Raw genomic sequence first — 27787 nt, 5'->3', positions numbered from 1 at the left:
CACAACCGTATACTGAGGTCTATTGTGCACGGTCGTGGTGAGTGACCGAGATGGGCAAGCGTGCCACAAAAGATAGGGCAGGTCCTATTCTTCTTGTGGCTCTAGGTGAAATGGGCCACAAACGTCTCTCAAGTATGGTTGCATATAACACATTACTATTTAATTACTTAGTTAATTCCTTTTTTTCTTGCTCTTTAATAAATTGTACTTTTTATTTCTCCCCTTTCAAAGGTATCCACAATGTGGAAGGTTTAGCTGTAGACTGGATGGGAAACAATCTTTACTGGACAGATGATGGGCCAAAGAAGACAATATGTGTTGCTCGCTTAGAGAAGGCATCTCAAACCAGGAAAACCATAGTAGAGGGCAGAATGACTCACCCTAGAGCCATTGTGGTAGATCCACTGAATGGGTAAGATAACATTTATTGATTACTTAAATTTGCTTGTGGGATCATTTTTACATTGATTACTGACATTTAGATAACATTGATTCTTAAAGGTGGATGTACTGGACCGATTGGGAAGAAGATCCTAAAGATAGCAAACGTGGAAAGATTGAAAGGGCATGGATGGATGGCTCAAACCGGAACGTCTTTGTCACATCGAAGGCTGTTCTCTGGCCTAACGGACTAAGCATAGACATCCCAAAAAAAATGTTATACTGGGTAGATGCCTTTTATGACCGTATTGAAATGATATACCTCAATGGCACTGGCCGCAAGGTAGGAACTTTTTTTACCATTAATTTTATTTTTTGTCTATCAAATCTATTGTTTAAAATGTATTTTTCTGGTTTGTTTTTTTAGGCAGTTTATGAAGGCTCTGAGTTGAATCATGCCTTTGGTCTCTGCCATTATGCTAACTACTTGTTCTGGACAGAGTACAGGAGTGGTAGCATTTACCGGTTAGATCAAGCCACAAAAACAGTTACCCTGCTGAGGAATGAGAGGCCACCAATCTTTGAAATTAGAATGTATGATGCTCAGCAGCAGCAAGGTGGGTATACACTAACTGTTGAAGCTCAAATGCAGCCTTCTTTATGAGACAATTGAGTGTTGGGCCAAGTGCGGAGGAGTAGTGAGACCGGGCTTTGAGAACAATGTATAGCTATGCTTTGTCATAGCCTCTCAGTCACAGCTTTGTTCTTAAACTGTCTGGATTGGAGTGTTCCCCCTACGCCTCTTGTCAACAAATTGTTTTGTGCTTTTACTACACCAAACATAACATCTTCATAATTGGATTGCTCCTTTCTGCATTTTTTAAAATTTTAAGTCTGGTGTTTTCATTTTGTAAGATATATACGTTTCATGTAGATAAAAGGCTCTAAGGACCATAGCTTGGCTTTTAAATTCTTTGTCTAACTACTTGATTTTGATTTTTTTCTTACCATCTGATAATTTTATTCCAAAATGTTAATTTTTTTTCTCCCCATAATGATAACACATAAAAAAAATGATGTTAAAAGAAAAATCTATAGGTTATACCATTGCGTAACTGTTAAAGCTTTGTATGGTCTTCATGCCTTTTATCTTATTTAGTAACCATCACTATATTATGTCAGAGAAGCAGGTAATATTATCTTTTTTTTTTGTAATATTTGATGCTTTATGTAATTATGTTTTGTCTGTTTTTAAGTGGGCTCCAATGCTTGTCGTGTCAATAATGGTGGCTGTAGTAGCCTTTGCTTGGCAGTGCCTGGAGGCAGGCGATGTGCTTGTGCTGAAGACCAGATTCTGGATGATGACAATGTCACCTGTAAAGGTACCACATACTTTTATTCCTTTAAGAGGTTAAAGGCCCGATTTGTATTCCATTGTTTGCTAATTCTCTGCCCTTCACGGTTTCCAGAAATTTCCCTCGTGGACATTCACCATTTTTTAGATCACGAGGCTTATTTTTCAGTTTTTATAGACCTTAGTTACAAAAATGGCCCAAAATTATGCAATTGGTAAAATCATTTATTTTCCATTTTAAATTCACTTTTTCCTTAACTTTTAGGTTGTTTTGTGTTTCGCTGCTTGGCTCCAATAGCCTTTGAATGTATTTCTTGATTGAGAATGCAGAAATAGCTGTCCATGATGTTGGGTTGGAATATTTTGAAAGCTTCTGACAGCGCTTTGGCCCCCAATTCAAGTAAAGCCTTTCATTTAGCACTGACCCAGATCCATAAATAAAGCCTAATAAACAGCAGACATTGCGGCCTCTTATTGATTCAGGGGATGATACATTTGGAGTGGTTTATTGTGCACTAGTTATTCCTTGATTGAAAAGAGACACCTTCTTGACAAAATGGTCAATGGAGATGCTGTTCCGCTTTAGTGGTCTTTCCGGAAGGTTAACATTAATTACTTTGTATCCATAGCATTATGTTTTAGTATATTGAATAAATGAACAGAAATGCTTGTTTTGGAAAGTTTGTAACCTTGGTATTTTTTTAATACATTTTTCATTCAGTATTAATATTTCTCATAACTGCAGTCTTCTTTAAGTTTTTCATCCCTATATTTTATTATTTTTCAAGCCAACCCATCATATATCCCTCCTCCTCAATGTCAGCCTGGGGAATTTGCCTGCAAAAACAGCCGGTGTATCCAGGAACGGTGGAAGTGTGATGGAGACAATGATTGTCTGGATAACAGTGATGAGGCTCCTGATTTATGCCGTAAGTAGCCATTGCTAACCGCAAGCACACCTTACTCAAGCAGTGAGTGAAGTATACTCTGCACATCTTCTATACCATGTATAGTTATTTCTAGTTAATAGTTCACACATGCTCATCTCTGTACAGAAGGGTTCAGATGTTTCCTCAAAAACTTTCTTGCCTTTATCCAGATCAACACACTTGCCCCTCTGACCGCTTCAAATGTGAGAACAACAGATGCATTCCCAACCGCTGGCTGTGCGATGGTGACAATGACTGTGGCAATGGAGAAGATGAATCTAACTCTACATGCTCAGGTGAATATAAACCTTAAATATGACAAGACATTATATTTTACTGGTTCCTAAAGCTCATTTTAATCATTAGATGTATGTCGGATGAACCTGACTATTCTGTAGGTCTGTCTGACCAACTAACGATGATGGGTAACTCTGAACTCTTCCAAGATGCAAATGTTGAGGAAAATTAGGCAGCTTTTGTTATCGGGGAGATAAATCACTGACTTTCTCCCTTCTCCTAGACAAGATTATTGTTGGCCAGTTAAGCATTAGACTGAACCATATGGTCACCTGATTTAAGTTGTACACTACTTTTGGAAGTAAAAAAAAAAAAAAAAAAGGATCATATTTGCAATCACTGACATTATCCTTCTTCTTTACAGCCCGCACATGTCCTCCTAACCAGTTCTCATGTGCCAGTGGCCGTTGTATCCCAACTTCTTGGACTTGTGATTTGGATGACGACTGTGGTGACCGTTCTGACGAATCCTCTACATGTGGTGAGTTGTTGCTTCTTCAACCCATCTATGATGTCAAACTTGGCCAAGTGGGAATGCTGATGGAGTTAAATGGGACATGTTCTAGATATTGAAGCATAGTCATATGATCCATTCATGTAACACTAACATAGGTCAGGTGGGGGAAGGTTGTAGGCAAAAGGGCCATCTAAATCGTCCATAACTGAATTTTATGTATTTTTATATATTTTACACTTTTCCCAATGTCCTTTCCCAATTGTCCATTTAATCCTGATGTATATATATATCATGTTGTTATAAACTGTAAGAAGATAAGTCACAACTCCACTCCTCCCATATATATATATATATATATATATATATATATATATATATATATATATATATATATATATATATATATATATATATATATATATATATGATATGTGTGTATATGATGTTACCTTTGAATTGGAGAAGTAACAATCCCTTGTGGAATTTTTTTTTTTGTCATGGTAATTGAGTGGTTGTATAGGATTTTTTTTAAACTGGCCTCATTAATACTTTTGCATAATTACTAGTTTGCTCACCAGTCTAGTAGAGCCTCCGCATTCACAATAAAAATCAATGTGATGCGCAATTTTCTATCTTATCGAGCTGCTAAACTGGAATGAAAACATTGTCGGGGTTTATCTGTATTCTGGAGTGCTTGTGAGAGTGTTCAGATTGTCTTCATCATTCATTTTTATGGATGTCTTCTCCACAATGTCTCCTCCCTTCTCTTACTATAACTATTTGCTGTAACATTTAACAAAATGTGTCTGGAAGACAATCCATCACGTTGTGGTTACTTTTCTTGGAGAGATTAATGGATTAATGGTGGACTCTAGCCCATATATTCAGGACTTTTAGAATGTACTTTATCATAGTTCAACTGTAGACACAAGATGGGCACAAATGGGGAATTCTGTTGAATATAGGAGACTAGACTTGTTTAGAAGAGACTCGGGAGTAGCTGTACAAGTAGCTTGCATCAATATAACAATATAACCGCACAAGATGGATGAGTTATTTGTCAGCTGATTGCAAGGATTACATGTGTGAATTTTATTATAGGGTAAGAATTGAGGATACTTATGGTGCTGAGTGTGGGTGATCCAATATGGTTCTGTATGAGGTTATAATGAAGTTGGAGAGAAAAAAGTAGTAATATGGCACTCAATAAGGACTGGATTTCCAGTGATTGGGAATTGGGTGATGAAATAGTAATGAGAGGATGGACTCATTATTCATCTCTTGTACAGATGATACAGTTAGAAAACCAACTGGGAAGAAGAGAAAATACAGTACTTTTTGGACTATAAGATGCACTGTTTAGCAAGAAAAAATATTGCTAAAAGGTGCCTGCGTCTTATAGACCGAAGGTCAGGAGGATCCAGCACTGCCAGACCCTCCTGACCGCTGTAATGGAGATCGGGTGATGCCCTGATATAAAGCTACACCCGATCTCCTAGAGAGGAGAGCCTCCGTACTGCTCTCTCCTCTCCCAGGTGTACTACAGGACCTGCGGTGATGTCAGAATCATGTGACTGATTACATGCTTCTTACATCACCACATACTGCCGAGAATGGGGACATGTTGCACGGGAAGAGGGGAGCAGTGTGTGTAACTGTATGGATGATGCAGGGCTGTATGTGTAACTGTATGGATGATGCAGCGCTGTGTGTGCAACTGTATGGATAATTCAGGGCTGTGTGTGTAACTGTATGGATGATGCAGCTCTGTGTGTGTAACTGTATGGATGATGCAGGGCTGTGTGTGTAACTGTATGGATGATGCAGGGCTGTGTGTGTAACTGTATGGATGATGCAATGCTGTGTGTGTAACTCTGTGGATGATGCAGGACTGTGTGTGTAACTGTATGGATGATGCAGGGCTGTGTGTGCTATGCTTTAGTGTCACCAACAGGGATATTTTAATTGGAGTAAAAATGGATTTTTCCTTTTTTTGGAAGCCTAAATCTGGGGTGCGTCTTATAGTCTGAAAAATACGGTAACTAGTCAGACTGCTGGACTAGTATTATACCAATGTGACTGTCACTGGAAAGAAACATAAATGCTGTGTAATGGATCCAATGTCTAACAGCTCCAGATTATTATTTAAAACTGCTCCTGTTAAGAAATAAAAGTGTTATACTGCACCGATTCCTTCTCCTATCATTATGTCCTCAGTAAAGGAGAGGGCAGATTGAGTCCTCTAATTTTTTTTAATAATGCAATCATCCATCCATCCCATCAACACATTATTTGGAATGTTCCTATAAAAGTGTGTTCTTGATAATATACGGCTTTGTATTATCTTCCTTGAGGAACAGCCCTTAATCACACAGGGTTGACCCAAATAATTAATTGAACAATTGATTGTTCTTCCCTATCCACTCGAAATGGTTTAACAATTTGATCAATAGGATTCTGACCTCTGGGACCTCCACGACGATCATGATAATCCTTACTGATTGAGTAGGAAGATGAGCATTCATCCTACTACTCCAGTCAAGCGTAGGAAATTGCCAAGCTCATAATCAGAAAGTGCCAAGTTATCTCCGGTGCTCTCATAGACAGTGAATGGGTGGGCCGGAGAAAGCCACACAGTATGCTCTGCAATTTAAGGCACTCCCATATTATTAAATAGAGTGGAAGCATGCATGCTCCACTGCCATTCCATCAATTTGCGAGAACGGGATTCCTTTCTTGTGATGATTTTGGGGCCCTGCAGTCAAACCCAATTATATTTGGATTCGATAAGGGATAATAGTCACAATAACAATAAGGTGTGTATTTATCTCGTGGCACCAAACAAGGTTCCCCCCAATGGTTCTACCATAGCTACATCTGCATACTGCGGAGGAGGACAGTAAAGCAAGAGGGAGAATGCTAGCAAGTATCCTGCTTATTATAACAACTGGCCTTGGATAATTGGCTAGAACCCACCAATGTTAGGGCAACCCTGATTTCTGGAACCACAAACAATTGTGTAAATCCCCTACCTTCTCTTGCAAACTGAAACTGAATACTGACTTCCTCTCTGAAGACAGATGATTGATGAGGGATCCCCTTTATGCATTTTTTTAAAATTAAGAATACACAATAATATGTAGGGCCTAAGGCATATTTTTGTATTAACAGTTTATAGGTTCAGGCCTAGAGGAGGGTAGGATTACATACTTTGGCTATAAGATGATAGGATATAATAATTTTTATTAAATCAAACATAACTTTGATATACACTTCCATGACCTCCTAAACAGTTGCTAGTACAGTGTAGTAGTGTCTTGGACGCTCTTCCTAGGCCAGATATGTCAATCTTTGACCACCGTCTGTTACACTGCTTTCTCCAGAAGTGTTTCCTGATGTAAGTACATGTTTCTTGGAGATAAACCATTTCTGATTTTGTGGTTTTCCAGAATAACTCCACAATTCTATTATTACTTTTGTAAAGCTGTAGTTTAGTATTGTTGGCCACACATTGGATGTCAATGTTGCCATAGGCACAGTGTTGGTTTTCTGTGTAGCTTTGCTTGGAATGTCGGCTGCCATGTTAATGTTCTAGGTGGGCATTACAATAAGCCATCAGCCGTGTTGTGTCTGGTTACCAAGAAGAAAACTCGGTGCTGTAAGAGTGATACAACTTCAGAGCTGACTATGGGGGTACAAGTGTTCGGCCCCCACCAATCTTATATTGATGACCCGTCGCAAAGATCAGTCATCAGTATCAAAATTCTACATTTCCGTTTATTTGGTCTTAATTTTTTATTGAGATTTTCACTTTTTCTTTTGACAGCCTACCCAACCTGTTTCCCTCTTACTCAGTTCACCTGTACCAATGGCCGATGCATCAACATAAACTGGCGCTGTGATAATGGTAAGTGTAGTTGTTTTCTGTGTTGTCCTCTTTGGGGGCAAATGACAAACATAAGTATATTAATTATTAGGCATATCATATAATGTTCTTATAGGGTCATCGTTAACTTGACTATAATTTCCTTTACTCTCTACCTCATGCAGGAGCTTCTAAATCGTCTTTGATAAAAGCGGTTGACCATTTTATAAGATGTATTTCAGACCATATTCTAATAAAGTGGATCAAATATTTTAGACATGCCTTAAAGTTAGAACAGTGGGTGATTACAAAGACTCCTTTACGTGGATGGCCCAACATTAAGATACACAGTGAAGATGATGTGTGATCTGAGCTTTCACAACATAGGTCACAGATGCTACCATCAGAGGTGAATGAGACTCATGGTGGTAGAATACAGAGGGGGGGGGGGAGGGGGGTTAGTGTTCAACCGGTTGGATATCTACCGATTGGCACTTGAAGTATCCCAACGCTAACTTATGACATGCCAACAAAAGAAGAATGTCCTCCACGATGACACAATCTCAAGCATTGTGGCACAGGATAAGGGCACTTGGGCATATGGGTTATGATAGTATTAGGTTACGATAATAAGGTTATATGTTATATTAAATAGTTTGTCTTTTTTGTGCCATGACTACATGTAACTAACAGAACTGGTTAAAAATGTTTTCCCTGCTCCATCACATTAACTTGATCAGAGGACTAAAGGAAACAAGTCTGTGGTCGTTGCTATATGTTCATTTTTGTGCAGTTTGTGTTTGTCTCATGTTTGTGTCTGTAATTTCTTCCATTCTGTGTCTTTAATGTCTCGTATGTCTTGTCTTTGGTTGCTTTCTCTTTGTTTCAGAAAAGGATTGTGGGGATGGCTCTGACGAAAAGAACTGTACACAGTCTACCGGTTAGTGCATAGGTCAACATGCACCATACAGCCAGCCAGGGATATAGTAGTGTCTCGTACACTATGAATAAAAGCTGTAGACCCCGAATTCTGACATCCTATAGTGAAGGTCATCAGACAAGCAAACCCTTAGCTAAGCAGCTTGATGCATCAAATTAACCCCCGGCTCTAATCATCATTAATGCAATCATCGTTCATTCATTTATTCTTATCAAAGGTCATTTGCATTAATGGCTCCTATTAGCTCCGGTCTTCCAGCTGCTTCTGGCTTGGAGAAACAAAGCATAGCAGCTCTCTATACATTTATTACAACCTTTATTAATTGCTGTTTGGTCGGAAACCAACCTACTCGTGGGCAACTGGCTTAAAGCGCTGTTTGGTTTTGTGTTTTGGTTCTATTTAATAAAATTGCTATTAAAATCCATCATGATAAACCAGGGACACTTACTCATAGATCCAGGCACAGGGACTATGGTAATCTTCTATTTGTTATCTAAGGCCTCCTTATTTCTAAAATCATTTTCTAATTGAATGCTTATAAGCCACAAGGGCTCTGGGGGTTGTTACTAGAGCCTCTTCGTACTGCAACTTCACAGTCTGTTACACTGCCCCCTTATCCTTCTTCACTTCCCTTCCCCTTCTGCCTGCTGTAATCTCAGGCAGCAAAGGAAGTTTCAGCAGACTGTTTGAGAGTGCTCATGCACAGTGTAACAGCCTGTAAAGTTTCTGCAAGAAATGACTCTGGTAACACCCAGCAGAAGAAATAGGTCATGATTTAAATATTTAAGATTACCACAGTCACCGAATCTATGAGTAAGTGCCCTTGGTTTAGTGTACTTGATTTTGATGATAGGTTTCCTTTAAATTAAATGGAGCAGAGCTACAATGCCTTACACACCCCAAGAGGGGCGATGTTTCTCTAGACAAAACCACACCCATACATTTTTAATCTTAAGATACCAGGAGTTTTAGCTCTTAATTCCTAAAAGGCAATCTGCAGTGTGGTCTACATTTATAGGAGGGCTTGGCTCCATTTTTACCCTAATACCCATGACTTCTGCATGCCATGACCTCTGGGACTAATTCAATGAAACTGCCATGGATGATCAACCATGTGGGACAAAATTTTACAGATTGCTTTGCAATATGTGACACTCAATAAAAGAATATTGATGACGATTTCAAGTCCATTTTACTTGTAGCCTATTTTAGCTTACAATGTTATTCTACAGATATGGTGCATGTAATGATCTATGCAGTTTCTGTGTTCTTTTACCTATATGTAGATATTAGAGCTTTTGCTATACTTTTTTTAAGGGAAGATGGCGGGATCAGCTTTGCAATTTTACGGCTTTGTTCACAATAACATTACAGGCACGACTGACAAATAATAGCTTGTGTCAGGTTCCTCTGCAGTGGTTGTCAATTTAATGAAAAGAAATGTACTGCACTCTGTGCTATTTCAAATATGACAAAATGTGTGATCAGAGCCTTAATAACCTAATATGACCTAAACCGTGACTCCCATAAATTATCCTGTGTCTGCCATCTGGATCTCTGCTGCTTAAGAGTCCGCTATGCTTCCAGACAGCTTTCACTTTTTGCTTCCTTGGGGGAGTGACTGAGTTTTCTGTTATATAAAACACAGAAGATCGACCAATTCGACCAAGATCTTTGAGGATCTATACTGAATAGTCTTGAACCTGGTTGTCCTTTGCTTACTCTTTTCTTCCTCTTCCTTTTGCAGCTTTAACTTGCATTGTTTCCTGTTGTTCTATTACTCTTACTCAATATTTGGAGGATCCTTGTTGCAGTGAATTCAGGACTGTATGTCAGGTTTACGGTGTTGATTCTTGGTAGGGATAATGCCATTTATGTATTTTTTTGCTTTTTCTGTTCAGACAATGACTGTGGAGACAACAGCGATGAGGACGGCTGCAGTCACTCCTGTTCTAGTACTCAGTTCAAATGTAACAGTGGCCGCTGCATCCCGGAGCACTGGACATGTGATGGGGACAATGACTGTGGGGACTACAGCGATGAGACACACGCCAACTGTACTAACCAAGGTGAGTGGCTCAAATCTCATATTTTCATCATACAGCGTTGGAGCCTGAATTAAAGGGGTATTCCCATTGTCTATATTTATGACGTATTCTCAGGATATTCCCAGGGTCATCAGCAGACTCTTGCACGTATCTCTCGAACAAGGGTCTGCTGACCTCCTTTGCATATTGCTTGGTCACTCTCCATTTATGTCCATGGGAGTGTGGAAAATAGCCAAGCATATGGACAGAAACATAGGGTGTCAGTGATCCCCCATTCTCGAGATAAGTACATGTCTGGATATTCTGTGGATAGGTCATAAAAACAGAAGATGTGAAAACCCAATTAAGTTTGAAATATATAATTTGATTATAGTCAGATAAGTATCGTAATATGTATGGCTAACGCTATACGTTGTGTGTGTTGTCATGCACAATAAGTAAAATCTTCTGCTTACTTTGCAGTATAAATTAATTCATGAATCCGTATTCAGTGAAGCTATTTAAAATTTTGAATTTTATTTCCATGTATGTGAATAGCCACCAGACCACCCGGTGGCTGCCATACTGATGAGTTTCAGTGTCGGCTTGATGGCCTGTGCATTCCTAACCGGTGGCGCTGTGATGGAGATACAGATTGCATGGATACTAGTGATGAGAAGAACTGCGATGGCGTGACGCAAGCTTGTGACCCCAATGTCAAGTTTGGCTGCAAGGACTCTGGTGAGGACCAGTTAACAGATAACCTGTATGTTGAGTCTTGCAATAGGCTTCTAGTGCTAATATCTCCTGTGTTACCACAGCCAGGTGCATCAGTAAAGCCTGGGTGTGTGATGGTGATACAGACTGCGAGGATCATTCTGATGAAGAGAACTGTGATATGTTGGTGTGTAAGCCTCCCTCTCACACATGTGCGCACAACACCTCTATCTGCCTACCTCCTGAGAAGCTGTGCGATGGCAACAATGACTGTGGCGATGACTCCGATGAAGGAGAACTTTGTGGTAAGTTAGATTTCTTGGATCGTTCTTTCCATGTTTTCCATTTCTGAATAATAGGATTTATACACAATGTACACAAGTATGCCACCCAGCATGCACTAGAAGAGTGGTGGCGAACCTATGGCTTGGGTGCCAGAGGTGGCACCCAGATTTCTTTCTTTGGTCACGCAGATCTCCTCAGCCAGAGGCTATATTCAACCAAGAAGAAGAAAAACATGTGTCAAGTAGCTGCAGAAAATAGTAAATACTTTATTCAAATACAAACAATAATAGAAAAATAAAATGGACAGACAATATATAACCAATTAAAACACGAAAAAAAGCAGACCAACTGCTTTCGTGACCGAACATGGCAGGTGAAGTCATGCGACAAGACCCCCTAGGACACATCACTGAAGTCATATAGAAAAATCACTAGTGTACCCCAGTATGCGCCGAAATGGATTGCAGAAATGCAGAAAACATATGATACAACACAATACAATGCAATACAGTGTGCAGGGATTAATAAATCCAAAGTAATAACAATAGCCAATTAGGGCAGATGATATATATGAGGTCGTCCCTTCGCACATTGCAAAACAAGAGGAGGAAAATGAGTAATCCACTGGAAATCCAGATGGACTGTGTAATCCAAACTGCTGCATACAAAAATCGAAGATAAAGAGATTACCCGAGTGAAGTGGAGGTCCAAGGGGAGTCCAGGCAATGCCCCATTTGATTTTTCTATTGTTTGTATTTGAATAAAGTATTTACTATTTTCTGCAGCTACTTGACACATGTTTTTCTTCTTCTTGGTTTCATGTGCTGTTGCATGTGTGTAGCACTATTAGACTTGGTCTTCTAATAGGGATTTGATTCCGTTCTGGATTAACAGAGGCTATATTCACACAACCGTTGGGGGACATGTATATGGCCGCCGTATGTATGTCCCCCTCAGGCCGGCAATGGGCACACGGTACGGTGCAGCACACGTGCTGCACTTTACCGTTCCACGCCCGGGAAAAGAATGGACATGTCCTATCTTTTCCTGTGTTACGGCGACGTGCACCATGTATAGCTATGGAGAGGGGCGGGCGTGCCAGCACTATTCTGGGCTGCCTGGGACTGTAGGAAGCGTGAGAAGCTGGACACTCGGTCTCTGAGTTCGCCATCATTGTCTTATGATCTCTCTGTGATCTATTGTTAGGCAGGAGATTGGATGTAGTTTCAGTAATTTTTCGGCCTTCATTTTTATAATAATTATACCCTGACATAATGAGAAGATTGATACTGCCAAAGGAGCTGTCAAAATTTTACTTAAGTGTTTGCCGGGGAATTTATTTAATTCAACATTCCCTGCATGACTGTAGCATTATCTAAGAGGGTCTTAAATTTGGATCATATTCTTGGTTCTGCCATATAAAGCAGTCAATCCAGAGCTTAATAGACAACACCTAAACTAGAGACATGCCAGTCCATTGAATTGTGGTTTCCCAATTCTAGACTGTAATATCTCACACTTCTCTCTTGAACAGATCAGTGCTCATTGAACAATGGTGGTTGTAGCCACAACTGTACTGTGGCCCCCGGAGAAGGTATTGTTTGTTCCTGTCCATTGGGAATGGAGACTGGTCCGGATAACAAGACATGCCAAATCCAGAATAACTGTCCCAAGCACCTTGGCTGCAGCCAGAGGTGTGAGCAGGAGAAGTTTACCGTCAAGTGCTCCTGTTATGACGGCTGGATTCTGGAACCTGATCATGATTCCTGCAAGAGTTTGGGTATGTATGTACATAGTTTGGACTGGCAGGGTACACAAAACTACACAATGCCAAGAACACGTGAAAACACAGTAAGAGAACAACATGATCAGAAGATGGAGAAATCTTATGATATTTTCTCGTGGCATGAAAAATGTATCCCTCCTCTGGTTGTTGTTTTGAATGCTTTGACGAAACTTTGCTTTTAGACATCCACCACCCACTGGAACTTATCAATTCCCCTCAAGGTTTTCACAGTGTCTGTTCAATGTCATTAAATCGGTTTATTTCCAAGTTATGGTGAATTGCAGTCCAAACATCTGCTATATGTGTCATGAAAGCTCCTGATTGCTTTACATTTGGCAATATACGTTAAGGTTTCCGCATTCATGGAGTAACACTTTTTTTTTTTTTTTAAGTAATCTGTGCCATTCTTTGACATCCATTTTATGTGCCCAGTTAACATATCACCACAAGCCTGTTTTAAATGTAGGGATTGGACGGAATTTATAACTAAGAGGTGCTTAGTAAAACCAAAATGGTGGCCCGATGCTCTCCGCCGGATATAACTGGTTTAGCTGGGTTAGACAAAATTTAACTTTGGCCCAGAAGTTCCTCCTGCCTGTCTCTTCCCTAATCTGAAATTTAATAATCCTGGAACATAACCTAAATTGTTAATAACTTTATTTTAGTAATATGTAAATTAGCTGCAGAGGCTACTGCACATGCACTATCCTTAGCTCCCAGTCCCTGGCCAGGCTACTCCACGCCCCAGTAGCCTCTGCAGTTAGCAATCTAAAGGCCAGGGTGTTCAAAAGGGAATGCAAAAGGAAAGCCTCCACAAACTGCTCTATCACACCTTAAGTAGTGTTTGGGGCAGAAACACCTGAAAATGCGGAAATGCTAAGTTAAAAGCCTTATCATCCAAATAACCCTGTAATATTTTCACCCGAAAATTACCTGTCTGTTTAAATTACGTTGTTTTGCAAAACATATATTTATTTATCTACTCCCACCTGTGCCAAGAGCATGCCTAGGAAACTTTCCATTAACCATAAAGAATGGCACTAAGATTTTTGCATCCCATGACCTTGAGACTGCTGTAAAGCATATTACCAAATGCTGTTAACTAAGTGTAAGGAAACCTCAAGCAAGAGGCAGCACTCGTAATCATCAAAAAAAAAAATTTACTTTGATTGCTACAATGTGAACATGCGACCATGTTATCAGCATAGATGGTATCCCCTGGAACCTAAAGGTGTAGGATGATTATGGCTTACAAAGATTTAGTAAACTATGAATAGCTGATGTACAAGCTGCATTAGTGAATGTTATAATATAATTGTTGTAAGTGAATATTTTGGTATACTTCTGAAAACCATAATGACTCATCTGTATATATAACCCTAAACTGGAAACACATGTCTGGTAACTTAAAGTGACCCCAACGTGTAACTGATCATCCTGCACTTTGACGGATTACCTATTATCCCTATATTTTTATATAGGTTTGATTCACATTACCCGGCTCCCTGCTAGCAGTGTGTGGTGAGTCCCGGTAGGGGGGAAGGGACAGCTGCAGCCTGTGTGTGCCTGTGTATCCTCATACATTCTTCCTCATCTCCACACCATCCCCCTCCCTCCCCTGCCTGCTCAGTGCATATGGCAGGAAGTGGGAAAGGGGCTGCATGGGGGAGAGGAGACTGAAGCAGGCACACACAGGCTGCAGCTGTCCCCTCTCCAGGGACTTGCCACAAGCTGCTGGCAGTGAGCCAGGTGATGTGAAATAAACTTGTGAATGCCATTTATAAAATCCTAGCATAAGCTATTGAAACCTGTCGCCAGCTAATAAAAAACATTTCCCTGGTTACAGTTCCACTTTAAAGCAAAAAATTTGCACCAATATACTATTTATTAAAGCTGCAGGTATGACAAATTTTACATATCCTTTAAAAAAAAAGAAAAACAGACTGCAGCTGTGAGCTTTCTAGGGCGATGAACCCATCTGCACAGTAAAATCTTTCTGGTTTTGTGGTATTTAAGACGTCTTGAAGAAGGGAAGGTAAACAGAATCCTCCCCATCCTAAGCTTAGAATCTAGGACATCAGCACCCAGCAAAGTGCCATTTCTATACATGTGGCATCTTTGTTTATCCCATGACCTGGGAGCACCAGTCCTATCCAAATGAGTTCAGTGTGCTCCAGACGTGTGCCAAAGGAAACAGTGACACAGCCATTCATCCAGCTCTTGTCGTCCTCAGCGAGGCGCAGTCAGCATATTAACAGACCCTTATAATAGCCCCATTGTGCGAAAGACTGGGTGCCAAGACCAAGGGTTTTTATTTGCTCAGAAGATGTGCAAAGCATTTTCCTTTTGTATTCCCGATTTCCCTGCCTTTGTAACCCTATCTGTTCTGGAACATCCTAAAACTATGTATTCCCAATCCAAATATGTGTGACTATAGTCTATATTTTAATGTTCTCTGCGAAGGAATTATAACCCCATTAGTAGGGTGTCCCCAGGCTTTGTATTGAGGCTATGGCACTTGGACTACACTGGAAATGTGCAGTTGTGTTTTCAACCGCTTGAAAAACACTGTGGGAAGCGCTGGCGGCCAATATACATCTTCCATGACCTTATCCCACCTATGATCTTCTGGAACATAAATATTTTCAGTGGACCTCATCTGGCCTGTGCTTACGTAGGAGCGATGGCTGCCAGGCTTACTTTTATGGACAGGACTCTTAATACTTCATCTTTAAACATCATTAGATTTTATCCTAAAATATGTTAAACAGTATTAAAAGCAGAGAAAATAAAAAATGTGATGTAAGTTACAAGTGATTATAAAATAAATGAAATCTGGCAAAATACTCAACACCAAGTATCCAAGTGATGGATATCTATACTCCTGACTCCTTTCTTTCCTCCTTTCCTTCAGATCCCTTTAAACCATTCATCATTTTTTCAAACCGCCATGAAATCCGCCGGATCGATCTAAATAAGGGAGATTACAGCGTCCTTGTACCAGGATTGAGGAACACCATTGCCCTTGACTTCCACCTGAACCAGAGTACCCTGTACTGGACTGATGTAGTAGAAGATAAGATCTATCGTGGGAAGTTGTCTGACAGTGGTGGTAAGTGGCACGTGGCTTGGTGAGCTGGTCTCACTTATAGTAAACATCTAGGTAACCATAAAGAAGGCTGGATGTCTACTGAAGAAACATATGGGGGGATTTATTATACACTTGTGCACCGACATATGATAAAGGCCACTGCACCCCTGTCCTGGTAGGTACATCAAAAGGCTTAGCCTTTCTAATGTATGCGGCAGGCAGTCGCACCGCCGCTCAAAACTACTCCGGACGCGAGGCGTAAAAACAAATGTTTGGAGGATTTTAGAAAGTGCGTAGACACGGGGCAGGACAGCCCTTTGCTAACCTTCTCTGCTGGTGGCCATGCCCCTCCACCTCACCTCCATGCCCACATGCAGATGGCGTAACTACAAAATAATGCAAAATAATGACAATTCTTGCAAAAAACAAAACTGGCGTAGCGGCACTGATAAATGTTCCCCAAAGTGTTTTGAGGTATCTGATTGTTGCCTCTTCCATGTTTTACTCTTGGAAGACCTGGGAGCCTTCTTCTCGAGAAATAATGTAAACTTTTACAACTTCATAATATGAGGCTGATGATTCCCCATCAGCTCATCCTTTGAGCCCCTGCTCTATACAGGTGTATGTTCAGCTTGATCAGATGGAAGGAGTAACAGAAGCTACTGCCAATAGCTACAGCCAGACATTTTTGTCACCCTTTAGATCAAAAGGTATCAGGCATGGAGAAATCCATACACAATTAGAGTAAAAGTAAGTGTTTTGAGACCCACATACATGTTAATGCTGCCAATTGTACCAATACAGACAAATCCTTCGAAACGATATGGCCAGTCCATAAACAAGAAGCTTGTTACAGACTGGATATCTATTTTTTGTTTCTAGTATAGTAATAGAAACTTATTCTTTCACATAATTTTTTTGCAATTTTAATACCGTACAACCTCTTTAAGACACCCACCAAAATGTCCAATGAATAAGGTTTTATTACATGATCACTGTCTCTGCTATGTATAATCTACTCCACTATAGTGAAGATGATGATTAGTTCAGTCATTTTTATACAGTAGTGTTTTTTTTTAAGTGCAATGAAGCATGTCCCTCTACTGCCAGCCCCCTTGCTCTATAGCACTCTACTTGCAGATAAGACACTATAGAGACTCGCTATGCTCAGCTCCTCCTGCTCTGTAACATGTTGCTTACACATTGGGCTTCCATCTCTATAACATTTGGCCTGCAGATGAAGATTACTTGAGTGATTTTTATACAGTAGTGTTTTTTTAATGTGCCCTCAGCAATGAAGCATGTATGTCTAGTGCCACAGTTAAACACCCCGCCTAGAGAGTTGTCTGGTCTGGGTTGCACATCGTGCTTTTCTTAATGATACCCTTCGTAGCCGGAAAACATTCATCATGATACAAGAGTTAATTAGCATTCGGAGCTTTGCTGTTAATGCTAATTATAGTCTGATGGCAATTACAAAGAGGAGGATACTGAGAAAACAAAATGCTAATTCTCACTTAGTGGTATGTAAGTAGGTCTACTGCACAGACATCCACTGTTCTGGTAATTCCTTCTCCGACACAGACACTTACTCTCCAGATTCATGGGTTGTACACCTGGAGGCTTGAAGGCATATGGCTACCATGTTATAATAATAATAATAATAATTATAATACACAGAGTTTGCCAAATTGGTCCCTGTCCCCAATGGGGCTCACATATATATCGGCACTTTTACTGTGCCTCTATTCGTCGCCTGCGGTAGATGTTTCTTGTATCTTTGTGTGTCAGAGCTAATATATTTTTACCCAGATGTTTCTGTTAAAAAGCTTAAATAATAGAGTATAGGCTCCACGATCCAAAAAAATGTGTTTGGATGTTTACCTGGTGCTCATCTTCTTGAATCCAATAAGGAGAAATATTAGGTTGTTTGCCATAGAAGATTTCCTTATTCTTCGTTAAAAAGTCTAGTAACAATCTGGTACTTATTTCAGCCATTGGTGTATCAGAGGGTGCTAAACTTTGAAGCTCATGGTGAAGATGCTTGTCTTTGCACTAACGTCTTCTCTCTTCTCCTCAGTTTACCTCACAAATAATATTAATAAATGTTAAATAAAGTTTAATGGTTTTTGAATTAAACATTTCAAACTTATAGTAAAATATTTATTTTTAGTACATTTTAATGGTGGGCACCAATTGGTGGGCGCATCCTTGTTTTAGTAACAATTAGTCATCAGTTTTGACCATAATAAACTGCAGACAGTGCTAGGTATAGACCCTGCAGAGATGTGCACTCTCCTCAGAAAGCAGAAAGCTCTTCAGGCTGAAATACCTTCCAGAGCCCTTGTAGGAGCTGTCGCTACTAACAACGCACTCAGAGTTCTTATTACACATCTCTCCAGGGCAATAAATAACATTGGCAGCAGCTTTGTATGGTCAAAACTGCTGACCAATTCCTTGTATACCCCATTCTAAGGTCCCACATACATGGACCACCTGACTCCTACTACACTTGTATATGTACTAGATTTACATGGTGAGAGCCTGGCCATGTAAGAGAAGAGACCCCTTAACATCAAGATGTTTCATTCTTACAAATATTGAATCACTTTTTCCATCTTTAGCCCTTACCAGTTTTGAAGTCATCATCCAGTATGGCCTGGCCACCCCTGAAGGGTTGGCTGTAGATTGGATTGCTGGAAATATCTACTGGGTAGAGAGCAACTTGGATCAGATCGAGGTGGCCAAATTGGATGGTACAATGAGGACAACCCTTCTGGCTGGAGACATTGAACATCCTCGTGCTATTGCCCTAGATCCTCGCAATGGGTTTGTATTTTTTCTTTTTATTAACAAACGGAATGTGTAGGAGACAATATTTCAGTTTTTTTTCCTGCAAGATTAGGTGCTGCTCAACTTAGTCGTAAATAGCAAGATTAAGTGTGAAACCATGTACAAATATCCAGAGCTAGGTGGTCTGCAAGCTCTTACAAAAAGGAATAATGGAATTGTGCTGCTTTTCTGCAAAAAAAAAGCACATTGCCACAAAAAAATTAACTAAATCAGATAGTGAGGAAGAAGACAGACCTTTATGTATCAAGGCGTTGGATCATCTCTGTTGGAAGCACACAGAGAATCGGGTCCGAGAAGAGGGTCACTTGAGGGGTATTACTCTCTCGGACTGCCTGTGCAAGACCAACAATTGTGGTATCCAGTAGCACGTTTATTGCTCTAAATGACTAGTTCCATACTCTAATGATTCCTTTGAAGCGTTTGCAAAGTACAGCTTTCAGCTATCGGATGACATTCATGGAAAATGGAGAAAAGAGCCATATGTTTTTCTATTGTAGCTGCTTTTATCTGAAAGGCGCAGTCCTCTGCAGACACTTGTGGTTTAACTGTTCGAGTTTCTGCATAATTTTGGCTCATCTGACATTTTTTTTCCAGTGACAGAGTCCAAAGATAAGCTTGTGGGACTGTAATTGATAGTTGTGTTTGATCAGTCCAGCGGGAGGTTCTTGGAAGTGTTATGAAACAGAATGCGAATGGAATGCCAAAGCTTTACTGAAAACACATAAACTAGGAGAGACGTCGGCTGTAATGGTGAAAGTGACACGGGGTTCACAAGCAAAAAGCAAATCCGTTAATGCACTTGGCAAATGTTTCTGCAGACACTCATTGTGCTCTGTGCTAGGACTGATTGCTTGTGTGAATTTAGGATTTGCTTTTATATTTGTATGTGCCTATAGGGTATAAAAGCTTTTACCCGTCTAAACTAGCACCCTCAGGTATGGTATGAAATGAAAAATACTTCCAAAGTCACGAAAATAAAGTTATAAATCATTTATCCCCTACGAAGAGTCACTTTTACAGGCTGGAGTGGAAGCTTCCATTTAGATGCACTTATCTTTGGCTCTATAGTACCAAGAACCTTCTAGTTCGGTTGACTACAAAACTGCAGGTACAGGCAGTTAAAGACATAGACAGGAATGGGGTCTTTAATTGCTGCTGGAATTCCCAATGTTTCTCAGGCCTATAGAATTGAAGGTCAGAGCTCCTGAATTGAGACTCCCTCTCTAGCCTCTAAAAGTGACTCTTCTTATCTCATTTGTGACTTTCGACTTGATTTATTTATTTTTGTTTTATGTAAAATGGATGCTAGAAAGAACATTTCATAGACTACCCCAGGGGGCTAGTAGTTTAATGGGGTAAAACGTGGTGACAGTGTCCCTTCAAGGGGCAGCTTCTATTCTGGAAGCTCATTTAGTTTACTTTCTGTTGACAAGTGAAAATGTCAAACTTTAATGGTGTTTAAAACAATTTAATCATTTAAAACAATTAATAGAATTGCAAAACTTCACATATTTGCTAAACGACCTATACAAATAAGCATGTTTTTAGAAACTGTCGTATTGACATGACTGGTAGGGCTGATAACGGGGATCGCCATACTGGTCTCACTACTGTTGTGCTTGCCGTATCTACAAGTAATGGCAAATGTGTTATTTAACTTCTAAAAAATAATTTATTCAGTCTTAGAAAATTTGTAACCACAATGTCAGTGGAGTCTTTTGCAGATATGGCTGGTGGAGTGCAATGTCAAGTATTTCAGAGAACTAGTCACATGTTGTAGGTCCTGTATATTTTCATTTTTTGTTCTTTTATATGAATTTATTTCCCATTTTTTATAGAATTCTCTTTTGGACTGACTGGGATTCCAGTTTACCTCGCATAGAAGCTGCTTCCATGAGTGGAGAAGGGCGCAGGACTATTCATAAAGAGACTGGATCAGGAGGGTGGCCCAATGGTCTTACTGTGGACTACCTAGAGGAGCGCATCCTTTGGATCGATGCCAGGTACAGCTCAACTATTTGCCATATATTATGTAATATTAGACCAGTCAATGCCATAAATTTATAATATAAATATAATTTTTTGATCTTGAAGAGGGCCACTGCTTCAGAACTTTTATTTGGTAGTGCATTGACATTTGTGATGTGAGGTCCTACACAACCGACAATTCCAATTTCTATAATAATTTGCCTTTTTACAAGTATGTGTGTAACTTCATCTTTTAGTTTGAAGCACTAAGTGATCTGTCAAACTTAAGTTGTGTTTTAGGAGTTGGTTACTTAGCTGTGTTCACTCCTTAGATCAGATGCAATTTACTCTGCGAAGTATGATGGTTCAGGACACATTGAAGTACTTAAAGGCCACGAATACTTATCTCATCCTTTTGCTGTCACACTCTATGGTGGTGAAGTTTACTGGACTGATTGGAGAACAAACACCTTGGCAAAGGCAAATAAATGGACTGGTCACAATGTGACGGTTGTACAACGTACCAACACGCAGCCTTTTGACCTGCAGGTTTACCACCCCTCACGCCAACCCCTAGGTAAGAATCGGCCCTTTTGTAACCAAGTTTGTGCTTTTATTCTTCACAGATCGGATCATTATGATGAATGTTCTTGTACTTATTCCAACTACTTACTTTATTTCTCCTTAATTGTAGCTCCAAATCCATGTGCAGCAAATGAGGGTAGAGGTCCCTGCAGTCACTTGTGCCTTATTAACTACAACCAGACCTTCTCATGCGCCTGCCCTCATCTCATGAAGTTGTCTTCAGACAGACAGACTTGTCTTGGTAAGCATATGAAGTCACAGCCTTTACTAACAAACTCCTAGGAATTTTATGATGTGGCCTGTCCTGACTGGGCAGGTTTTATATGTGTTGGGTCATGTTCAGACAGCTATAATGTTCCTGTACTATACAAAACGCATAGTGGTTACAAACACAAAAGCAATTACATGTTTGGGACCTGTTTTTTTTAACATGGTTAAAGGGTTAAATGTAGACAGTAATTGATCTTTTTTTTTTATTTTTTTTTTTATCTCTTTCAGAATCCAGAAGGTTCTTGTTGTATGCCCGCCAGATGGAAATCCGTGGAGTTGACATTGACAACCCATATTACAACTACATAATCTCTTTCACAGTCCCTGATATCGATAATGTTACTGTAGTAGATTATGATGCCATGGAGCAACGTATCTACTGGTCTGATGTCCGGACACAAACCATCAAGAGAGCCTTTATCAATGGCACTGGGGTAGAGACTGTGGTATCTGCCGGTAATAACCTCTTCACTTATAAAATATTTTTTAATTGCTTACTTTTTTTGGTTATAGTTAATGAATTGTATTTTTTATTATTTTGCTTTTCAACCTGCAGATTTACCAAATGCTCAGGGATTGGCTGTTGACTGGGTGTCAAGGAACCTCTATTGGACAAGTTATGATGCTAATAAGAAGCAAATCAATGTGGCTCGTTTAGATGGGTCCTTCAAGAATGCCGTCATCCAGGGCTTGGACAAACCCCACTGCCTTGTGGTGAATCCCCTGGAAGGGTATGTTTCTATATAGGAGCGTACTGTGGAGTATGAAAGCATTGTAATTGGAGTAGATAGGTATTGGAAACTGCTTTTGTTCACAGGATCATGGATACTTTTAGCTTAGCTGGGTGTACACGACAATATTTGTTAGGTTAATACCTATTGTGTTTGGGTTGATACCTATCCAGTAAAACAACATTCTAATAGTCAACAATCCCAGTATTAGTTCTGCTACTTGCCTAATTCACTTTTTTCTCCCTATGGAGCACAATCCTTCATGATAAATCTTAGACACCTACTCATAGATCCAGGCACTGTGACTATGGTAATCTTCTTACATTTTTTATCCATGGCCTCCTTACTTCCCTTAAATCCCATATATGAGGAAACTGTCCACTCAACTTTCTTTCATCTTCCAGTATTTCTTGTGACTTTGCTTACGTGCTGGATTGGAAGATTAATTCCATCTCTCCAAAAATCTGCTGTATAAGTTGAGTTAAGGAGAGTCAGGAGGCTCCCAGATGGTCAGCCAAAACCTCGGAGGCCTTGGATGGTGCTGGTGGCCTTTAGATATAAACTCGGATTCATCACAGAGGAAAATGATATAGCGTTCCATAGATTATAGATGGAGTGTCCATAAGGTGAATGCCTGGCATTAGGACAGCCTCTGCTTCCTTGAGTTCTATCATGATATCGGAAGAACTTGACAGAAAAAAAATGAAGGCTTAAAGTTTTAACTGTATTGAAAACTTCAGATGATTAGGAGTCAATGATAACTTAAGCTTATCTGAACAAATCTGGAGCCATTGCTTTAGGAGACTGGCATCTTCTCCTGGGCAGCTGCCTCCACACTTGATAAAAAAGAATTTATCATTACTGTAAATCCTAATGATGTGCAGAGCCAAGTAAGGTCCTTCACTTTTTCTACCAAGCTTCTTCCATTATTTCAGGAATGTCAGATAACTTTTTATAATAACTTTATACATTTCATAAATCAATTAAAAAATTTTTTTACTGGAAGTTTTGTCGTTCTCTGTAGGATCATATAAATCCATAAATGTTGATCAGGCAGATAACGTCAGAAGTTGAAGCTATGGGGTCAGATATAGCAAGATTTGCTTTTCAGATGCTTGGTTGAATATTTCAATGGCCATGGCCAGGACTTTGAATGAAAAAGCTGGATTTTTTATTATAAGAACAGGATGAAAGCCTTCAACAAACACTTTCAGTCCCAGAGCAGTCCACAGGAGGTTGTACACAGTTTGGCTTGGACATTGCATGCATAGAAGTTTTTCCACTATTAACTCATCGCTGTTATTTCTACAAACAGACTTGTTGCAGTTCAGCATTTCTGCCTGCTGGGGCTCTGCTCTGGTAAAGCGTTGCCAGTATTACACAGGAGAATATGACTATGTCGGGTTACTTTCTGTCCCTGGCCGGCCTGTATGCGGGGGTGGACCAAAGTAGTTTCCAGTAATGTGGAAATAAGCAGAGCCATGTGTGTGGGAGAGCTGGGTTCATTACGGGAAGTTAATGCGAGGAAACGGTGGATCATACATGGTGATAATGTCACGCAGACCCCAAAACGGATCCAGGAATTCACTCGCTGCTTATAAGAAAATGATGCTTAGCGGATCATACCACAATCCAACCTCAATGAATAGAGCATGAATAGAGCAAGAAAAACTGCACATATTATGCACATTATATTATGGACATGTGGGATTTATTAATATATTTCAGCTGCCAAACTTATAGAGGAATAGCATACCTACACGTTTCATAGTGATGAGGGGAGGGCGCTTCATGTTTCTTTTCTGGCTCATGTTCAGATTATATAAGAGGAGATTAGAGGATCTATTCGATTCAGCAACGATGAGAAAATGCCATGTTTGGATTTATTCACTGGACATTTATGTACCTAATCTTATCTAATGTATCACTGGGATCCTAATTGTGTGGAACCTGACAGCATACAGCACCATCTCATATATGTGTATGTATGTATATATGTGTATATGTATATGTGTTCCTGCGCACTCCCTACACCCTGTGCCCATTCAAGGCTGAACATGTACATGAGAAGGCTATACCTGGTGTAGAATTGTCTCCTGATTCATCAAGACTGATACTTTCTTTGAAACTACTGGAAAGATTTGTAAATTGGTGGCAGTGCTTTTGCTTTGAAAAAATGCATTTTTTGTTGTTCTATCTATCTCTACACTAGGAAAGTCCAAACAGCACAACAGATGGTGGTAGAGGGTACACACTAAAAAAGGACCAGGCAAAAGGTCCTTCCTTCAACAATAGCAAAAAAATAAAAAAAAATAAAGCAACACTCCGATAAAAGATTTGAAATAATATCTCTGAAGTCTCTTAATTCCATGATTCCTGAAACGTTGGTATTTAATTGGAGTGCTACCCTTCTCTAGCTATCTGTCCATTGCTCTCTCTCTACCTCTTCTTATCTAGTAGTAGGTATGTTAGAGTGTGCATATATGTTTTTTTTGGTGTGCATACATGTTAGCCCCAGTTCACACCTACTTTTGGACAATATTATTATCGCCTATCTCTAAAACGGTGATAACAGAAGTCTAACAGACCTGTAAAAATTTCTTTTGATGGCTTCCATTGGTGTCTGCACCTTATCTGTTAGTGCTTCCTTTACTTGAAATGGTAAAAATAGCAGCCTTGATTAGTAGTGTGAAAGATGATATCTTGGTGCTCTTCCACCTGCGGTACATGAGAGCTCATATTGTGTAAGGAATAAGCTAGGACTGTGCATTAGTCTAGCCTGTGTAACTCTGGAGTAAATGAAGCTATTCCGTCGGTGGGTATTTTCTTGCTATGTTCGTAGCCGCAGTGCCAGCAGTAATCGTGAGTAATGGTTGTGGTTTGTGACTGCGTTTATTTTTGGTAAATGTCTTGGTGTGATGGGCATGGCTCATCTTATTCTGGCTACATGAATCTGCCAGTCTGGATGGAAAATAACCTGATTTGTTCTTTCAGAAAGCTCTACTGGACCGATGGTGACAACATCAGCATGGCTAATATGGATGGCACAGAGCAACAAGTCCTCTTTACTGGAGAGAAGGGACCAGTTGGTAAGTTTTTAACACACATTTCCCCTTCTAGTTCACTTTCTTTGCATTCACAATGTCAATTCAAATAAAAAAATAAAGTATTTAACTCTTTAAAAGAGATTTAAAATGCAAATACAGGCCCTACATAAGGACACCCAACTTACAGGCGACCCCTGCTTACAGACGTACCTCTCTGCCCACTGTGACCTCTGGGCAGTGATCAGGTGTCTGTAATGAAGCTTTATTGATAATCCTTGGTCCCATTGCAGCAATAAATTTTGAAATCCAATTGTCACAGAGACAAAAAATATATAAATAATATTTTTGCTTTTGCAGGCTTATCAATTGATTACCTTGAGAAAAAGCTTTACTGGATCAGTTCTGGAGCGGGGACCATTAACAGATGTGGCCTTAATGGGAACGGAAAGGAAGTTCTTCTTACCATGAAAACTTATCTGGGAAAAGCAACAGCATTGGCTATAATGGGTATGTACAAATATATTTTAATTCTACTAATCACAAACCTTTATAAGATTAATGTTTTGATGTTGCTTTTAAAATCCCCTCCTTGAAGCCTCATCTTGTGTGCAATCCTACTGCCATTATTGTACATCATCACCAGGACTTTCTGTTCTCCGTAGGTGACAAGCTGTGGTGGGCTGACCATGCTTCTGACAAAATGGGAACTTGTAATAAGAAAGATGGGTCGGACCCCAGAGTTTTGCGTCAAAACACCAACCAAGTCATGCACATGAAGGTTTATGATGAGGACATCCAGAAAGGTAGGAAGGGGGTGTTGATCCATTATCTATACTATGGGTACAAGGGTTTACCTTTATAATGGATGTGGTTAACTACTCTACATACTTGTTCACTAATCTACCCATAATACTTTTATTCTAGGAACCAACAACTGCTCCTTTAATAATGGAGACTGCTCCCAACTGTGCCTTCCTACCTCCGCTACCACAAGATCATGTATGTGCACTGCCGGCTATAGCCTGAAGGCCGGACAGCAGACATGTGAGGGTGAGTGCTGCCTACTTACATCGTCTCAGGCTCTCCCATAAAAGTAAATGGGAACACAAAAACAATGGATGTCACACAGACGTCATCCTCGAGCCGCCCATATTTGTAGATCTTATTATAGATGACACAATCATGTGACCCTTTGAGGGGTCAGGACAAGCTAAATGACTTCATTTGCCAACCTAAAATTTCTTTTACAGATCCACAAAATTAAATTACAAATGGGTGACACACCTACTGTCTTTGTGGACATACAGCTTTCTAATGATGATGCATGGACTGCAAAAAAAGCCCCCAAAAAACGATCAGTTGTTCGCAGCCCAATAACACAAAACGTTTCTGTCTCTGTACAGGATACTGTATATAACATAAGAATGAACATTTATATATTGTACGTAACACTCTCTTACAGGAGTTGGCTCCTTCCTGCTGTACTCTGTACATGAAGGGATACGAGGCATTCCTCTGGACCCATCTGATAAGTCTGATGCTCTGGTACCAGTTTCTGGCACATCTCTGGCCGTTGGGATGGACTTCCATGCCGGTAAGGTCATCTCTTTTGTATATTGTGACCTGTGTCCTAGTTCATCCAAGTATCATCTATTACATGCCAGTTGATCCCACAAAAAACCCTAATGCATATTAAGGGGGATGCTTGATACATATGTCAGGAAAAGAAGCATTCAATATCCCCAAATCTTTGCCTTGAATGTGACTGAGGATGCAGTTACACGTGCCACTAGCGCTGTGTTTACAAACGGTAGTGCACAGGGGTGGGCCACGGCCCGATCTCATATGTGTTTACAGTGATATATATATACAGGGGGTCCCCTACTTAAGAACACTCGACTTAAAGACAACCCCTAGTTACAAACGGACCTCTTGATGTTGGTAATTTACTCTACTTTAGCATTAGGCTACTATAAACAGCTATAACAGTTATTAAAGGGGTCTGTAATGAAGCTTTATTGTTATTCCTGGTTCTTGTGACAACTCAACACTTTATAAAATCCAATTATCACAGAGACCAAAAAAAATTCTGGCTGGGGTTACAATTATAAAGTATATGGTTCCCACTTGCATACAAATTCAACTTAAGAACAAATCTACAGAACCTATCTTGTACGTAACCCAGGGACTGACCGATGTGTGTG

At 39.9% G+C, this 27787-nt stretch overlaps 1 protein-coding gene across 2 annotated transcripts in view; it reads left to right on the top strand.

Moving 5' to 3' along the window:
- Positions 1-27787, top strand: part of LRP1 (LDL receptor related protein 1) — a 192610-nt gene that overhangs the window by 115461 nt on the left and 49362 nt on the right. For both annotated transcript variants that reach the window (XM_072134915.1, XM_072134914.1), the window contains exons 12-35: positions 232-412; positions 502-724; positions 809-998; positions 1638-1763; positions 2524-2664; positions 2835-2960; positions 3326-3442; positions 7245-7325; positions 10125-10292; positions 10809-10991; positions 11072-11272; positions 12787-13032; positions 15953-16150; positions 18754-18958; positions 20821-20985; positions 21283-21527; positions 21645-21776; positions 22034-22261; positions 22362-22536; positions 25531-25625; positions 25941-26090; positions 26246-26386; positions 26508-26633; positions 27046-27177. In XM_072134915.1, the coding sequence (XP_071991016.1) occupies positions 232-412; positions 502-724; positions 809-998; positions 1638-1763; positions 2524-2664; positions 2835-2960; positions 3326-3442; positions 7245-7325; positions 10125-10292; positions 10809-10991; positions 11072-11272; positions 12787-13032; positions 15953-16150; positions 18754-18958; positions 20821-20985; positions 21283-21527; positions 21645-21776; positions 22034-22261; positions 22362-22536; positions 25531-25625; positions 25941-26090; positions 26246-26386; positions 26508-26633; positions 27046-27177 (3975 nt within the window). The remainder of the gene's footprint in view (positions 1-231; positions 413-501; positions 725-808; positions 999-1637; positions 1764-2523; positions 2665-2834; positions 2961-3325; positions 3443-7244; positions 7326-10124; positions 10293-10808; positions 10992-11071; positions 11273-12786; positions 13033-15952; positions 16151-18753; positions 18959-20820; positions 20986-21282; positions 21528-21644; positions 21777-22033; positions 22262-22361; positions 22537-25530; positions 25626-25940; positions 26091-26245; positions 26387-26507; positions 26634-27045; positions 27178-27787) is intronic.

This window comes from Engystomops pustulosus, chromosome 2 (genome assembly GCF_040894005.1).
Source record: "Engystomops pustulosus chromosome 2, aEngPut4.maternal, whole genome shotgun sequence".
Classification (NCBI taxonomy): Eukaryota; Metazoa; Chordata; class Amphibia; order Anura; family Leptodactylidae; genus Engystomops; species Engystomops pustulosus.
Note: the sequence above shows the minus strand (reverse complement) of the source record. Positions and strands in the feature narration are given on the sequence as shown.